This window comes from Xenopus laevis, chromosome 7S (genome assembly GCF_017654675.1).
Source record: "Xenopus laevis strain J_2021 chromosome 7S, Xenopus_laevis_v10.1, whole genome shotgun sequence".
Classification (NCBI taxonomy): Eukaryota; Metazoa; Chordata; class Amphibia; order Anura; family Pipidae; genus Xenopus; species Xenopus laevis.
In genome coordinates, this window is record NC_054384.1 from 105,068,870 (window position 1) to 105,087,507 (window position 18,638).

An 18,638-nucleotide genomic window follows, 5' to 3' on the forward strand; every position below is an offset into this window, starting at 1 on the left:
ATTATATTCATTTTTATCTATATAATATGAAAATTATTTTATATAACAATGACTTATTTTAAGAGGGAGCATTCCAAAGGTAACCCTTTATAAAACACAGTTTGGGCAGTCAATTGGATGCTGGGATTTGTAACAGCTGGAGGGCTCTTGGTTCACATTTCCATTCTAGTCACTTGCAAGAGGAAACTCCCCCTCCCGGCAACCTGCTATAAGCATTATGTTTCCATGAGGTCACAATTAGCTTGCGCTGTGTAATTCTCGTCCCCATTTTATTTCAATGCCCCTCAAGCAGGTGATGCTATTGCTAATTGGCCGCCATGAGTCATAAAATGTGGGTTTTCCTGCATGCAAAACTTAATTGCTTCCTGTGAGGAAGTTGGAGTCTTGTATGCGGCTATATAAAGAAACCCGAGGTCACACCCAGAGCTGTATTGTCCGAGTCGCCCAGACTCGAGCTGTTCCAAAAGATCTCAATTTGGATACCTGCTGTGCTTTACACCATTCCCATATTGTATACCAAATTATATTCACACTTCTTCATCTCTTAATATTTGCTTGTAGGCTGGTACAGGCAGCTGTAGTCTAAGGTTATTTGTCATCCTCCCACATTTTCTTTTTAATGTAATTTCTCCCTGGTTGCAAAGCTCAATAAACACCTGGAAGATACTTTTACTTAAATCTGATTATTCTAAAATTAACAAATGTCCTTCAATTATTTCAAAATTGTCATTACAGTAAATCATTAGTCAACATTTACACCTGGTTCCTGCATGTTACCTGCTTCATGTAACGTATATCCATCATAAAGGTGTGAACGTGCTTTTCGGCCCTTGTGAACTCCAGTTTTTGAGCAGCTACAGCAACAATGAGAGCGGTGCATCCAACCCCCTGAAAGAGACAGGGACAATATGGTGGGTTTCAGTGGCAACAATCCATCGAGCTCAGCCAAACTGGATCCAAACCTTTCCCTGAGTTATTTCAGGATATGCACAAGATTTTTGGATCTTTCTTGGGTTTGATTATGCAAATTAGGGTTCAGATCTGGGTCGGCATTTGGCTAAATCTTTTGAAGGATTCAGTATTCATCCAAACCCACAAATTATGGCATCAAAGAATCCCTAAGGATTCTTAAACTATGAGTTGATACCCAAAAAATGGTTATTCTTTCAATAATGAATAGTATTCCAGATAACAAAGATCATTTATTATGGGTGCAATCTCCCATGTTTTTGCACATTGCTTCTTGGCCTGAAAGTGGAAGAACTAACTGTGTTCAGCATCATGAAGTGCTGGAGAAAGGATGTATGTCTACCCCCCTGCCACCCTTAATGGAGAACTAAACCCTAAACATAAATATGGTAAAAATGCCATATTTATTTATAACGAACTTACAGTATTGCACCAGCCTAAGGGGCAAATTCACTAAGCGCCGAAACGCTAGCGTCAATTCGCTAGCGTTGGTCATTTTCGTTATTTCGCAAATTTACTAACGAACGGTGGCATAAAGTTGCTAGTGTTACTTCGCACCCTTTTCGCAAAGGACGTAACTACGCAAATTCACTAACGCACGCATTGTACTGAACGCTACCTTTTACGCTAGACTTCCTTCGCCACCTCAGACCAGGCGAAGCACAATAGAGTAGATAGGGATTGCTTCAAAAAAAGTTAAATTTTTTTCTATCAACGCTAGCGCAACTTCGCAACCTTACAATACCCCTGTGCGCAACTTCGGATTTTAGTGAATTTGCGGAGCGCTGACGAAACTACACCTGGCGAAGTGTGGCGAAATGCGGTCGAAGTTACGCCTGGCGCAACTACGAATCTTAGTGAATTTACCCCTAAATGTTCAAGTTCTCGATAGCAGCAATGATCCAGGACTTCAAACTTGTCACAGGGGGTCACCATCTTGGAAAGTGTCTGTGACACTCACATGCTCAGTGGGCTCTGATTGGCTGTTGAGAAGCTAAGCTTAGGGCTCGTCACTAATTATCCAGCAGAAAATGAGCTTCCCTGGCTGTAATATAAGCTGATGCTACAGGTTTGCTGATTATTAAATTCTGATGCTAATTGCACTGGTTTCTGTGCTGCCATGTAGTAATTATGTGTATTAATTACTAATCAGCCTTATATTGTGACATTTCTATTCTATGTGTACTGTATATTGTGAGTGGGTCCCTAAGCTCAGTAAGTGACAGCAGCACAGAGCATGTGCAGTGAATCAGTAGAAAAGAAGATGGGGAGCTACTGGGGCATCTTTGGAGACACAGATCTTTACTGCTAAAGGGCTGTGGTTGCTGATTTCTAGCTACTTCTTTAGTTAGGCTTTAGTTCTCCCTTGACTCACCTTTATGATTGTGTGTCATCCATACAGTGCGTCATTCATACATGCAAATTAGAAGGCACCAGCTGATGCAGGTCACAATAGAACCTTGTACTTATTAACTGCCCTATGGCGATGATCACAATTGCATTGTGTTGGAGAAAAATCAGGTTCTGTAGAAGGTTTTCTTCTGCCTGTATATTAGAGAATTGCACTATTTCTATACATGTTGTACTAATCCCTTGACTCTCACCATAACTCCAGTGGACAGGCACACCAATTTGCCACAAACGGTATTTGGCACCATGTCCCCATAGCCAATGGTTAGGAAGGTGATGGGGATAAGCCACAAGGCACTGGTCATATTTCCGGTGGGAACGTTGTTCTTCCTGAAAATGCATTAATAGATACAGTCACAAGCAAGTACATCTCAAGTGTTGGAGACACTTCACACAATGACAAAACACTATGACAGAAGAAGAGTCACGTTCTTCATAATGCAAGAAGTAGAAGTCAATGTATTAATAGATGCAAATTATACACCTGGTGTAGAAAACCAGAACAACCAAACATATGTTTGCTTTACAAGAGTAGACCAGTAAAGGCTCACATTTATTACATTTTCTTCACAGGCTTCAATCACATAGGTTTGAAATTCAACTACCAGTGGCCACTGACCTCTCACACACAGACAGGACCCAGGAGGAGACAATCCAGAGGCTTATGGACAATATGAGGAGGACCTTGCCAGGGCATGTGTTCATCAAGACCTTCATAACAAACTTGTACTGGAATTTGATTTTGTTGAGGGAGCCAATGGTTCTGTATGAGGTATCCCCCAGCACACGACTATAGAGAAGAACAGTTCTGGGTAACAAGTAGACCCGCAGGAACATGAGAATGGACAGAAATATGTCTGCTTCCGAGAGGAACTCTAATGTCTGTTCTTCAGAGTTGTTTCCCTGTCCCTCCACACACTGCAGTTCATATGGGAAGGGGTGTATGGCACACACCACAACCTCCAGTAGGATCCAGCCAAAGTTCTTTGCATTTACAGCAATCCGCCAGTCTTGCAAGGAATTGTCATTCATAAAGATCTATGGGTAGAAAAAAAAGAAAAGAATGATATAAATGTTCCACCACATTACAATGCCTCCTAAATATATTAATACAACCCCTATATGTGTGGGCAAGGTCTACACTGAGCTTACATGTTTTCCCACAATCGGGTGTTTAGTAGTGATGGGCGAATTTGCGCACTTCGCCGCCGGCGAATAAATTCGCAAAACGCCCGATCGCGTCAAAAATTCGCTGGTGTCAAAAAAAAAAAATTTCGCCGGCGTCTGAAAAAATGGACGCCACCATCAAAAACGCCCGCATCAAAAACCGGGCACCGGCGTCAAAAAAGGGGCACTGGCGTCAAAAACGAGAAGGTGGCTCAATTTCGCGAATTTTTTTTTAGCGAAACGGCGCAAATTCGCCCATCACTAGTGTTTAGTACAGAGGAATATTTACGATGACAACATTCTATGGAATTTTTCAGTACAGGCTATTAGCAACCAGAGAGGCTGTTCCTGCTGAATTGTGTTTACTACAAGGATTATATATGATGGCTAGTGATGGGCGAATTTGCGCGATTCGCCTGCGGTGAATAAATTCACGCAACAGCAGCGAAAATACGCTGACAAAAATTTGCCGGCGTCAAAAAAAATGGACCCCGGCGTCAAAAATGAGAAGCCCGTGCCGGTTTGCAAATTTTTCGACATTTCGTAGGAAATTCGTAAAATTTTTTGGCGAAGCAAAATGATGCAAATTCGCCCATCACTAATGATGCCATCGTTTTATGCCACTAAATGCAGAGTACACAGGGCATGCAGTAGATGCACTCAAGTAGAACCTCAACAACGGCTGGTAAAATTCACGGTGAGTTATAACACCGTTTAGTACATGAGCCTTACTGTGTTGATGAATGCAGAGAGAAGTAATAAAAGCAGTGTCTCTGCTCAGGTGGGAAGGCATTGTGAGAAATGGCTGGATGAGATAGGACCTAACAGACAAAGCCGTTTTGCGTTTGAGATTACATTTACGAATAGCTTTTTTTATAAATGTTATTTTTGGGAGTATATATCCTTAACATCTTCATCAAGGTTAATGCACTACATACTTAGAACACTAATGGATAGTGTAGGGCTCAACTACAATTAGGGCCTTGACGTGGCACGTGAGCTTACATATTTTGGCCAAAGTGTGGTTCAACACCTCATTTTTTGTAATAATTATTTTTAAAGGCAAACCTTGCGCTGGCTATTTTTCTCTTTGTGTACAAATATTGGCTTTTCATAATTTATAGCAGCTGTTCAACTCCAGAATGTGGGTTAGACTGAGTGCTGGCATTTTCTTTCTGTGTTTTTCCTTTTACTTGTCTATGTGCCACCAGTGGGCACCAAAAGGGTACTGCTTAAGGCCCCAATACGCAGCCGATAAAAGCTGCTGACAGACCGAGACGGCAGCTTATTGGGCCGTGTGTTGGGCCATCCCGGCAGGTGTCCCCGATAGATATCTGGGCGAAAGTCGGGCAGATGTTGATCGGGCATGGTAAAAAAGTCCCGTTGGTTTGCGACCGCATCTGTTCGTTGATTCAGTCCCGCGATCCGACCACCCGTATCGCCTCCATTCTGATCCTAGCCCAGCCCGATATCGCCCATCTCAATGTGGGCAAGAGATCCGCTCGTTTGGCGACATTGCCAAATGAGTGGATCTCCCTGTGTATGGCCACCTTTAGAGTCAACCTGTAGCCAATCAGAGTATACCAGTAATCACAATATCCCTTGTTGCTGTTAGGTGGAAGCACTGCCTAATTTTATATCAGATTTCCCATTCTGTAAGGCAGTGGTCCCCAACCAGTAGCTCGCGAGCAACATGTTGCTCTCCAACCCCTTGGATGTTGCTCCCAGTGGCCTCAAAGCAGGAGCTTATTTTTGAATTCCTGGCTTAGAGGCAAGTTTTGGTTGTATAAAAACCACGTGTACTGCCAAACAGACTCTCCTGTAGGCTGTCAGTCCATATAGGGGCTACCAAACAGCCAATCAAAGGCCTTATTTGACATCCCCCTGGACTTTCTCATGCTAGTGTTGCTCTCCAACTCTTTTTACATTTAAATGTGGCTCACGAGTAAAAAAGGTTGGGGACCCCTGCTGTAAGGTAAGGTAAGTGCACTGACAAAATGGGACAGTGGGACCAAAAAAGGGTTTCCGTTCTCCAGACTGGAAATGTTCTTTTACCACTGGATCTGTAACATGGTGGCCGAGAGAAACTGCAGTATTTTCACGTTACATAACCACAAAACGAAATCCAGCCACATGGTTCTGTTTTTATGTTTGTTTTTTCATCACAGACATATTCACTCCGGCTAATTTCCCATTGATTAGTAACTAGAATTATGTTTTTTACCCCCTGCTGAGAGCTGGTATTGAAATAAACACATTACAGCTCCCTGCTCGTGGCATTCTTTGTTAGTTGCATTTACTTACAGCTACACGGTCACCAGACTATACAACTAGTCATTGTTAGAACCAAGCTTGTCAATGGCCAACCAGCATGACCGTCATTAGAGAGCGGGCAGGCCCAGCAAATGCTGGAGGGGGGCAGGAATATACAGGCACAGTCCTAATTGTTGCAATATTCCATTATAAAAATGAAAGAGATCTTTTTGGGTTAGGGGATTCCTAAAATCTTGTTGCTGTAGGCCACAATGACTTCTAATTATGCTGCTGCTGACCAGCAGTTTGTGTAAGACTTTGAGTTCTGCAGAAAAATACATTTGGGAAATATCCCAGTGTTCTTTTATTTTCCCAAGAGGTAATAACAATGACTCTGACCATGCCCCTTGCTCTTCTCCCTCCTCCCCCACCAGATGTTATATGTGAAACTCCAAGAGTGTTTGCAGATCTAGACAAGACTTTAGAGCAATCTTTTGTTTGCTCAACTTGTGCTCTTTATCTCCATTTAAAGGGATACTGTCATGGGAAAAATGTTTTTTTCAAAACACATCAGTTAATAGTGCTTTTTCAGGAGAATTCTGCACTGAAATTTGTTTTTTCAAAAGAGCAAACATATTTTTTTATATTGCATTTTGAAATCTGAAATGGAGCTAGACATATTGTCAGTTTCCCAGCTGCCCCCAGTCATGTGACAGTCATGTGCTCTGGTAAACTTCAGTCACTCTTTACTGCTGTACTGCAAGTTGGATTGATCACCACCTTCCCTTCCCCCCTAGCAGCCTAACAACAGAACAATGGGAAGGTAACCAGATAACAGCTCCCTAACACAATATACCAGCTCCTTGGTAGATCTAAGAACAGCACTCAATAGTAAAATCCAGGTCCCACTGAGCCACATTCAGTTACATTGAGTAGGAGAAACAACAGCCTGCCAGAAAGCAGTTCCATCCTAAAGTGTTGGCTCTTTCTGAAATCACATGACCAGGCAAAATGACCTGAGATGCACCTACACACCAATATTACAACTAAATACACTTGCTGGTTCAGGAATGATATTTTATATTGTAGTGTGAATTATTTGCAGTGTAAACAGTGTAATTTAGAAATAAAAACTACAAGATAAACTCTAGGGGGCAAATTCACTAAGAATCGAAGTTGCGCCAGGCGCAACTTCGCCGCTCTTCGCCGCACTTCGCCAGGCGAATTTTCGCCAGCGCTCCGCAAATTCACTAAAATGCGAAGTTGCGCACAGGGGTAGCGTAAGTTTGCGAAGTTGCGCTAGCGTTGATTCGCTATATAAAGCGAAGTTGCGCTAGCGAAGGCTAATTTGCATACGGCGCAAAATTCAAATTTCAATGGAGGAATACGTATCTGCACTACAAATGCCTAGAAAACCTTCAAATCAGCAAATAAAAATTTTATTTTGCCCTACACATGTGCCCACTGTATAGGTAAGTTGCCATGAGTCAGGAAATGTAGGGGGGAGGAAGGGGAGCCCCAAAAAAGTTTTGATCATTTTCAGCCTATCAGCCATCATGTAGAAAACACACCAGTGTTTTTTGGGACTTAGAAAAAATTTTGACTTTTTTTTTAAACAATCCCTATCTACTCTATTGCGCTTCGCCAGGTCTGAGGTGGCGAAGGAAGTCTAGCGTAAAAGGTAGCGTTCAGTACACTGCGCAAGTTAGTGAATTTGCGTAGTTTCGTCGCTAGCGAAAATTCGCCTGGCGTAAGGTTGCGAAGTAACACTAGCGAAACTACGCCAGTGAATTTGCGCAGTAGCGAAAATGTCAAACGCTAGCGAAAAAACGCTAGCGTTCGGCGCTTCGCGCCTTAGTGAATTTGCCCCTAGGAGTTCTCCCTAGAGGGACCACAGTGGTCAAATAGATTGGTGTAGCATGAGCCTTTGGCTGCAAGCCAAGCATGTGGTTGGACTAGTAGAGCATTCTAGCCATGGACAATGCCCCAGATGCCTAACACTCTATATGACTCCTGCCTCAAGACCAGCAATTTTTCAAGGGCAGCGGAAGGCCATAGGCCCCAGTATAAAGTACATGCCCATCATGTGTCTTTCATTGGGAAAAGTGAAAGGTAGGCAGAAGGTAAGTGGAGGTAACTGAGGAGCTAAAGCTACATAGTGCTGGGTCCATTAGGGCTGGTTCCGCCAACCAAGTAGAATGGATATTTCTGTAATTTGTATCTTCATACATTAGGTCTACTAGAAAATCATGCAAACATTAAATAAAGCCAATAGGCTGCTTTTGCCTCCAATAAGGATTAATTATATTTTAGTTTGGATCAAGTACAAGCTACTGCTTTATTATTACACAGAAAAAGGAAATTTTGAAAAATTTGGATTATTTGGACAAAATTGAGACAGCCTTTCTCTAATTCGGAACTTTCTGGATAACGGGTTTCCAGATAACGGATCCCATACCCGTACCTTGTGCTTGATCACAAGTAAGATATTATTAAATCTTATTGGAGGCAATACAACCACATTGGGGTTTTTAATGTTTAAATGTTTTTTTAATAGACTAAAAGTATGGAGATACAAATAATGGAAAGACTGTTTATCTGGAAAACCCCAGGTCCTGAGCATTCTGAATAATAGGTCCCATACCTGTACTAACATTCAAGACATGCAGTCACATATTAGGTGTTTTTCTTTAAAGGGCAATGTATTTCCTAGCAACCCGATAGCACCTTATTGGCATGAAGAAGAGGAAAACAAAAGTTCAATAACATTTACAAGTTGCCCTTTACAGTATCTCTGTCTCAGGGAGATACAGGTTGAGTGTTGGATCCAGGAGAAAGATAAGTCCTATCAGGGGTTCCCAGTTAGTAGAGGTGGGGCTGAACACATGGATACTCGATCTGCCCACACTCGTCACACACACTCTATAGATTAGATTATAGACAAACACAGAGAAGTTCTAACCACACGTAAAATCCAAACACCGGGGCATAGTGTTCCTGTACATAAATACACGTAAATATATATTTCCTTGCCAAATAATCTCTGTTTGCACAAGATCAGGAAATATGGAGGAAGCACAGCCTTACACGAGAGAAAGTCATATCTGGAGAATAATAATGTTTCCTTATACTAGTGAAAGATTCAGAAGATAGCTACTGATTTAAAGTCAGTTTGCAATCGGTCTTCATTTTTTTTTATTGTTTGTGGCTTTTGAATTAGGGGAATAGTATCTATAGAAAAACACTTCTTCACAGGCCTGTTAAATACAGAACAAGGCTTTGTGGGAGCCTTAGATGTCATGGACTAGACTAGCGCTACATTGCTTAGCTGGAACATGCAGTCAGGACCAGCAGTGCAGGGAGTCGATGGGGATAACAATAACAGGTTCCTTCAGTCTTCAGCAGACACAAGTCATTTACTGCACAGAGGCTGTAGCCTGTGCCCAAGAACACAAATAACTGCCAGTGTATTGCTAATTCCCGTCCTGCTCTGAGCTGGCAGTGAGGACAGGTGAGAGCTTGAAGATTAGTCACACGTGTCTGGCATGGCCGTGTCTGTCTGAGAGATGAGAGAGTCATCTGTATTAGCCAGTATAATGCAGTGTTGTTGAGTGCTATGGCTCTTAGGCTTGGAACAAAACCAGTTCAAAGGTTGGGCTTTTGAACAATGGTTGGCTTTACTACATGTCTTCAGTGGTGGGGTCTCAATGGGTTCTAAGTGGGCAGTTGGCATGGAATGGTAATCTCATTATAGATAATAAAGGGTTATCTCCATATGTTCTTGGTGTGGTGGACAGTTGGCACAGAATTTTAGTCTCATAATAGGCAATACAGGGTTAGCTAAATTAATTCATTTTGGGCAGCTGATGGAATGGTAGTCTCACAATAGTGGGTTAGCCCAATTAGTTCTTGGTGGGCAGCTGGTATAGAATGGTAGTCTTACTATATGCAATAGAGGGTTAGCTCAGTGGGTTCTTGGAGGGCAGTTGGCACAAAATGCTAGTCTCGTTATAGGCAACAGAGGGTTAGCTCAATGCGTAATTGGTGGTCATCTGGCGCAAAATGGTAGTCTCATCATATGCTACAGAGGGTTAGCTCAATATGCTCTTGGAGTGCAGCTGGCACAGAGTGTTAGTCTCATCACCGGCAATAGAGGGTTAACTCAATGAGTTTATAATGGGTAGCAGGGACAGAATGTTAGTCTCATCACAGGCAATAGAGGGTTTACTCAATACAGTGTCAGACTCGCCCACTGGGGTACCAGGAAAACTCCCGGTGGGCCCAGTTGCCAGTGGGTTCTCTTGCTTCTAACCATTTGGCCAATTTCATGGTCATCCCCCTTTATGAGAAAAAGAGACTTAATATTTGAAGAACAGAGCTTAGTAAGTAAATTTAAAAGACTAAGAGAATAAAGAGGTTGGCTCAATGAGTTCATGGTGGGCAGCTGATAGATTGGTAGTCTCACAATAGAGGGTTAACTCAATAAATTCATGGTGGGCATCTGATAGATTGTTAGTCTCACAATAGAGGATTAACTCAATAAATTCACGGTGGGCAGCTGATAGATTGCTAGTCTCACAATAGAGGGTTAGCTCAAGGAGATCTTGGTGAACAGATGGCACAGAATGATAGTCTCATCATAGGCAAAAGAGGGTTAGCTCAATGGGTTCCTGGTGGGCAGCTGACAGAATGCTAGCCTTTTCATAGGCAACAGAGGGATAGCTTGATGAGTAATTGGTGGGCAGCTGGCACAGAATTGTAGTCTTTTCATAAGCAACAGAGGGAGGTTAATTTACTAAGTTCTTGATGGGTGGCTGAAATAGAAAGGTGGTGTCATCATATGCAATAGATTTCGGTCAGTTTTTATTGGGCATCACCGGTGACTAATGTGGCTGTATGGTGTGTAACCGGTACCCAGGTAGATAACAATGTAAACATTTCACGAACATAGCAATAGTGTATTTATTACACAAAACAAGCAAATGAAATCAGCAGAGTATCTTGGGTTACAGCCAGCATATAACCCACAAAAAATTAATTGGTAGCTTGGAATAACATTGAGCTGTGCCTATGAGAAATAATTCCAGCCACTGAAAAATAACAAATAACACCCATCCAAAAAGAGTAATGAGTCATATTAATGGATTTCCGTGACACAATATGCCTCTTCATCAAGTATGCTTAGACAATACAGCCATAGTGCCAGACATATGAGATTCTGATTTATTTATATAACTTGCTCTTTGCCCACAACTTGTAGAAAGTAAGGACTACATTTACAAGGCATAGCAATCCCAATACACCCAAATAACAAACCAACCCAAGTACACCATTACTACAACTAAACATGGGAGAATAATGACCTTTTTAATCTGGCAAAAGCTGTGGAGCACATCAAGTGCCCCTGAAATAGCCACTGAGCTTTGGTGCTCTTCAACTTAATAATATATACGGTATAAACTTCAGTATTAAAGTGGAACAAAGTGAAACTGACACCTGGTTATTTGGTTGTGACAAAGTCTAAGAGCTGTAGAAATATTTGCATCAGTCCTTGTGCAGAACTATAGGTTCCATGCAGGATGCTGCCACTAAAGCTGGGCATAGATGTTGAGATTTTTAAAAGATCCGATTGTCATCGTGAGACCACGATTATCTCGGAACGATCGTACGAATTGTCCAACTAAAAAGACCAATTTGCCAGGAAAACAAAGGGTAGCTGCCTGCTTGGCCCTGCAAACATAGATACATTGCACTGGGACCGACAAAGATTTTTTAATCTGGCCGATCAATTTCCTGACAGATGTCGGCCAAAAATCGTAAAATGTTCGATCGTTCGAATCCCACTAACCGCACCATAATTTTGATAATTTTGGTTGGACTTCACTAAAATCGGTCGTTCAGCAAGAGAAATCTTTGTGTCTATGGGGGACCTAGAACTGGGCAGCAAACTGGAAAATGAGGTTCAATGTTGATAAATGCAGGTTATGCACTGTGGCAAAAATAATATGTGTTGGGAGTTTCCTTAAATGAGAAGGATCTGGGGGTCTTTGTAGATAACAAGTTGTCTAATTCTGGGCAGTGTCATTCTGTGGCTACTAAAGCAAATAAAGTTCTTTGCATAAAAAAGGTCATTAACTCAAGGGATGAAACATAATTATGCCTCTTTATAGGTCCCTGGTGAGGCCTCATCTGGAGTATGGGGGCAGTTTTGGACTTCAGTCCTTAAGAGGGATATAAATGAGCTGGAGAGAGTGCAGAGACTAAGTGCAACTAAATTGGTTAGAGGGAGGGAAGAGTTAAATTATGAGGGGAGACTGACAAGGTTGGGGATGTTTTCTCTGGAAAAAAGGAGCTTGTGAGGGGACATGATTAGACTTTACAAGTTCATTAGAGGACATTATAGACAAATAGCAGGGGACCTTTTTACCCATAAAGAGAATCACCGTACCAGAGGCCTCCCCTTCAGACTAGAGGAAAAGAACTATAATTAGTATAGATATGGGTATATATAATTTATGTGAAAGTAGGGAGGGATGTATGTATGGGGCTGGGTTTTCATTTGGAGGGGTTGAACTTAATGGACTTTGTCTTTTTTCAACCCAATTTAACTATGTAACTATGTAAGAAAAAAGAAGTGTGAAGAAATGTACCTGAATCTCCTTGAAGTGGAAGGCAATGATCAGAATAATCAGGATTACTGTAGAGATGCTTATGCTGCACTTCACCAAGAAAAGGTATGGAAACCACTGTAAAATAAAGCATAAACAAAACATTAAATATATATAAATGATATTAAAATCATGTTTAGGGTCCTGTCCTCCCATCATTACCATACACTCTGAAAACTCATAGAAGACTTGACCATGACTACGGCACGACACCTCATAGAGGACTTGACCAGGCGTAAGGCATGATAGCTTATATATAGGACTTGACCATTTATATGGCATGAGACATCATAAATGACTTGGCCATGTCTACAGCATGAGACCTCCCAGAGGACCAACCCATAAGGCTCCTAATACTCAGGGACCGGACAGATCTCTCTCACACACACTCCATCTGACCTTACTATATACCACAACGTTACACAGCCACTGTATAAATAAATAGCCATTGGATACAGTTGTTCCCTATGAGCACATCTGCACTTTATCATGTTCTTTATCATGTTCTTGCTACTGTCATATCACAATGATACACCCATCATTTCTGACGTTTAGCATTATTTACTTAACATATTACATCTGCTGAGTGTGCACTGTCTTGTCCTGTCCCTGCACTGTGCTGACCTGTCTTGCAGGAGTTGCATATTTTTGCACTTGCACTTTTTGTCTGTTGTCCGGTACATCTATGTTGTGTTGTGTAGCACCATGGTCCTAGAGGAACGTTGTTTCGTTTCACTGTGTACTGTACAAACGTATATGGATGAAATCACAATAAACTCACTCTTGACTCTTGAATTGACTCTTGACCTGACCATGTGTATGGCATGAGAACTCATATAGGACTTGACTGGGTTAATTGCATGAGACCTCATAGAATACTTGGCCATGTCTAAAGCATTAGAAATTAGAGGACATGACCAGGTGTACAGCATGACAGCTCATATAGGACAGCTCTATGGCATGAGACCTCATATAGGACTTTAACAGGCCTATGGCACAAGACCTCATAGAGGACTTGACCAGGTCTAGGGCATGAGACTTCATATAGGACTTGACCAGGTATGTGCAATGAAACCTCATAGAGGACTTGACCAGGTCTATGACATGAGACTTCTTAGAGGACTTGACCAGGTCTATGGCACGAGACTTCATAAAGGACTTGACCAGGCCAATGGCATGAGAACTCATAGAGGACTTGACCAGGTATATGGCATGAAACCTCATAGAGGACTTGACCAGGGTTATGGCATGAGAACTCATAGAGGACTTGACCAGGAATATGGCATGAAACCTTACAGAGGACTTGACCAGGTCTATGGCATGAGACTTCATAGAGGACTTTACTAGGCTTATGGCATGAGAACTCATAGAGGACTTGACCAGGCCTATGGCATGAGGTTATAGTGGACTGACTGCAGGATCTATATTAACAATTGAGCTGGATTCCCTGATGCCTTGCTGAGAAGCAGTGTTTTAATATGATGTTGGCATCGAAGACTGATGCAAAGAAATTCTGATTGTTTACTGTTTAATATAAAAAAAATGTCAGTTTGGGGTAATTATGGACAAAACAGGGAGGGAGTAGTCAAGTACAATAGAGCACCACACAGGCATGGCTTCTGAGATCCCAATGCAAGACATAAACTTCTTGTTACTCTTAACAAGGTCCCGGGATGAGAACAGTTGTTCAAAGATTTGAGTAGGGTAAATAAATGTATGATCAAATGAATCATCATTCACCCTGTTCTTAGTAAACAAGAACTCTATAGGCTTGAGTGCTCGATTCCCACGCTGAGTTCTAGTGGCCCTATTATTGTGAGTGAGGTGTATTTACTTGGTGTGGGTAAGGACTACTTATCTACTGAGTGGGTGAAATAAAAACCAATAAATACAAAGATATTCAAGTGATAATACCATGGTGAAAATATTTCTTTCCCAATGGGAGTGGAACGTTCCAGAATGTCCACACAAGTCACAAGTGTTCAATTGATGGTCCAATAAGCAAGAGAACAATGGAAGTTAAATGTTATGTGCGCTTTATGTACGCTTTTCCAAGCAAGGGGTTAAATCTCCACTGAGCGGCCACCAGGTTTTCACATGTCAATTCACAAATAGAATCATTAATATAATTTTGTGTTGTGCTTACAGTTAATGATGTCAGTTCAATTGAAGGAAACAAGTAGCTTTGGATAGGGCACATTACATCACTTCTCACTGTTTGCTGGTGCCAAAGGGAGCTATTATTTGGCAAATGTCTGATTAACCCTCTCACCTTATGATGTACAAGTGACTGCTCTCCAGTTCACATTGTTCTTTAAAAAAAAAGTTTGCTTTGTATACTGTTAAACCTCAGGAAGCTTTTGTGTAACCGGGGTGGAAGAAAACTAATTCTGGATGTTTCCCAAAACTGCAAGACTTCTAATGCTTTTCTATGTCCTTTTCATGACTCTAAAAAAGGAATATAAATAAAGAATAGGCAGGAGGGTTTTGGGTTTAAGGGGACCAGGCTGATTTTTCAGTTAACTGCAAGCTTTTGTGTCAGGAATGGGCTGCCCCTCAGAGCAGATGGTGCAGCTGTATTGGGGAGGATGGCTAAAGGTTGGGTGTGGGCTTTGCGGGTAGTATCATGGGAAATTACATTTGAATATACAGTAGGGTAGATAGGGTCATATTAAAAGCATGTACACAGTCTAGAAATGTGCCAAATAAGAGCTGTGATTGGCTAGTTCATAGTCCTTATGTTGACCTGAACACTATAGGAGACTCTTTGGCAGTACATCTGGTTTTAGGCAACCAAATCTTGCCTCTAAGCAAAGAACTGAAAAATAAGCGCCTGTGAGGGAATATAATAAAGGTCATAGGTGGACAACTTTGCCTGTGCAAACATTTTGTAAACCCTTTGCCCCTCACATGACAGTAGGATAGCAATTGTGAATTTTATAGTTTTCCATAGTGCATAAAAACTTGTTCATGAAAAAGTCTCATGCCAAAAGTTTACGGCACCTTCAAGCATGTCTAAAAATTTTGCAATGAACAATGCAATAAAAGCCTAATAAAGAATATTACATTGCGACATTCAAATTTTTATTCTGATATGTGTGCAAATTTGTTCTCTTTGGGAAATGTATTAAATTTACTAGGGATGCACCGAATCCACTTTTTTGGATTCAGCCGAACCCCCGAATCCTTGACGAAGGATTTGGCCGAATACCGAACCGAATCCGAACCCTAATTTGCATATGCAAATTAGGGGTGGGAAGGGGAAAACATTTTTTACTTCCTTGTTTTCTGACAAAAAGTCACGCAATTTCCCTCCCTGCCCCTAATTTGCATATGCAAATTAGGATTCGGATTCAGTTCGGCCGGGCAGAAGGATTCGGCCGAATCCGAATTCTCCTGAAAAAGGCCGAATCCTGGCCGAATCCCGAACCGAATCCTGGATTCGGTGCATCCCTAAAATTTACCCTCTGCTTTAAGGCCACTGGCAGGGCCGGATTTATATAGTGGGCTCCCCTAGGCCCGATGTCATTCATCGCCCTGTACCCTCCCTTTTATTTTCTCAAATTTTCATCATCGGGACCGGAGCAATGGGGATTGGCACACGGGAAATTTAAAAAACGATTGTATCTCCTGCGCATCCCCAGTGTTTTTTCCTAGGCCAGGGCCTTGGTGGCCTCTCTGCAAATCCGGGCCTGGCCACTGGGAGCCACATCAGGAGTGATGTGAGAGTTTGGTGAGCAACCTCTTGTTGCTCATGAGCCACTGGTTGGGGATCACTGACTTAAAATATAGACAGGGGTGTTGTGCCAATGAGGCGAGTTGAGAAATTCACCTCAGGCAGCAGCACCCCACTAGGTACCAGGGGTGGTACTTTAAGAGCTGAGTTTCTGGTTTTCAAACTGGAAATTCGGCTCGTCTAGAGTGGAGAGTATGCTCTCTGCTCTAGAATCCTGGCTCTCTCTGCAGCCCTCATGGACCCCCCCGACCCCCTCCGGCAGCGGAGGGGCCAGGATCGTCCCTGAATATAGGTGACATTGTTTGAGAAATATGAGGAGTCATTCATAATGTGGAAGGTACCTTGAAAAGTGCCTCCACTTTTGAGAACAGAGACCTGAGGCCACCATCCATGAATACAGTGGCTTTTTGCATTCATGAGAGGCAGGTAAATAGAAAATAAGGGGGCTGTGTCTATGTTTAAATGTGATTTAAAACTCAATATAAAGGAAGAGGCTGTGATGGGAACTAGTGATAAGTCTGAAACCACATGGGTGTAACTTTATTGTAAATCAGCAGGTAAGTTATTGGTAGGGCCATACTCTCAATGTCCCTCATAAATGAGAAGGAGAGACAGCACTTGTTGAAAATAGAAACATTGCCAGTTTGGAGTAAGCATTAATCTAGTGTTCTTTAACTGTAATAGATACTATAATACTGCCTAATTTATTATATGTCATTGAAAACAAGAATACACCAGGTCAACAAACAGTCTAGAGTTTGTGAAAGATAATGTTACTACTTTAATACTATTATATACTTAAAGGAGAGCTAAATCCTAAAAATAAATATGGCTAAAAATGACATATTTTATTTAGTGAACTTATTGCACGAGGCTAAAGTTTGAGCTTGTCAATAGCAGCAATGATCCAGGACTTCAAACTTGTCACAGGGGGTCACCATCTTGGAAAGTGTCTGTGACACTCACATGCTCAGTGGGCTCTGATTGGCTGTTGAGAAGCTAAGCTTAGGGCTCGTCACTAATTATCCAGCAGAAAATGAGCTTCCCTGGCTGTAATATAAGCTGATGCTACAGGTTTGCTGATTATTCAATTCTGATGCTAATTGCACTGGTTTCTGTGCTGCCATGTAGTAATTATGTGTATTAATTACTAATCAGCCTTATATTGTGATATTTCTATTCTATGTGTACTGTATATTGTGAGTGGGTCCCTAAGCTCAGTAAGTGACAGCAGCACAGAGCATGTGCAGTGAATCAGCAGAAAAGAAGATGGGGAGCTACTGGGGCATCTTTGGAGACACAGATCTTTACTGCTAAAGGGCTGTGGTTGCCTTGGGCTGGTACAGAAGGAAAAAAAACATAATATACAACATTTCTAGCTATTTCTTCAGTTGCACTTTAGTTCTCCTGTAAGCACACAGAGTGGGATAATACAGCACAGAACTAACCATTACTGTTCTCAATTATTCACTAAGGAGAGAATTTTTTTAGGCACAACCTATATGAATGAAGGAAATATAAGGCAGTTAATAGAAAGGAAGAAGACACACACCGTTTAGAACCAAATATCAAAACAAATCTTGGAAAGCACCAATAAAGAAGGCACAAATAGACAAGGAATTAATTTGCTTCACTTGCAAATACCAACTCCAAACTATCTTTAAGCAGATCACCAGTAAAATGATGTAGGTTAAGAGCAAGAGTAACAGTGTTCTGGTTATAGAGGACTGATGATTTTTTTTGTCCTCATTATAAATATAATAAAGGGGCCAGTGTTGTAAAACTCCCACTGTAGTAGTACAGAGGGCTTGGCCCTGACAGGTCGTATCAAGTTTGTACTGATTTTCAGCAGCCGCATACAATACAAAAAAAATGTTAGTCTCAGTCTGGCAGTTACAGGCCTGCAAGTTTGACATCTATAGTAAGGAATTATTTGCAGGTTTATGGAAATTATATTTAAAATTCCTTTCAATACAAGACTTGTATAGGATATTCTTCTGTCGGCGACAGTATTGCCCTGCTTTTCATTAGTGTGATGTGGAGCCCCTCGTCCCTAAGCATATAGTATTTGTTCCAGAGTTCTATTGATTTTTAGGCTGACTGTTTAGTTGTCAGATTCTTTACAGTGAATTTTCCTGACTCTTACTGTCAGAGCAAACATAATTTTATTTGCTTAAATAAGTAACTTGCAGGCTCCGTCCTTCACCCCAAGCAGTATGTACTCAAGGCTTTGTCTTTCTCTGCTACCAGTTAGTGACAAGCACATAAATTCTGCTCCACCCAAATATAATGATGAAATATTACACAGTGGAGAAGAATGACATTAATTCTGCTTATTATAATATAGCAAGTGCCAATGTGTAAAAAGTAATGCCTGTAGGGAAAAGAGAGAGTTTGTCTGTATTACCTTTGACCCTGAAGGGCTAAAAGACAGC

At 41.5% G+C, this 18,638-nt stretch overlaps 1 protein-coding gene across 1 annotated transcript in view; it reads right to left on the minus strand.

The window, feature by feature from the left end:
* LOC108705049 (intermediate conductance calcium-activated potassium channel protein 4) overlaps positions 1-18,638 on the minus strand; it is a 42,814-nt gene that overhangs the window by 8,488 nt on the left and 15,688 nt on the right. The window contains exons 2-5 of the mRNA XM_041571678.1: positions 12,450-12,545; positions 2,999-3,417; positions 2,574-2,709; positions 778-888 (exon numbers count right to left, since the gene is read on the minus strand). Of these exons, the coding sequence (XP_041427612.1) occupies positions 778-888; positions 2,574-2,709; positions 2,999-3,417; positions 12,450-12,545 (762 nt within the window). The remainder of the gene's footprint in view (positions 1-777; positions 889-2,573; positions 2,710-2,998; positions 3,418-12,449; positions 12,546-18,638) is intronic.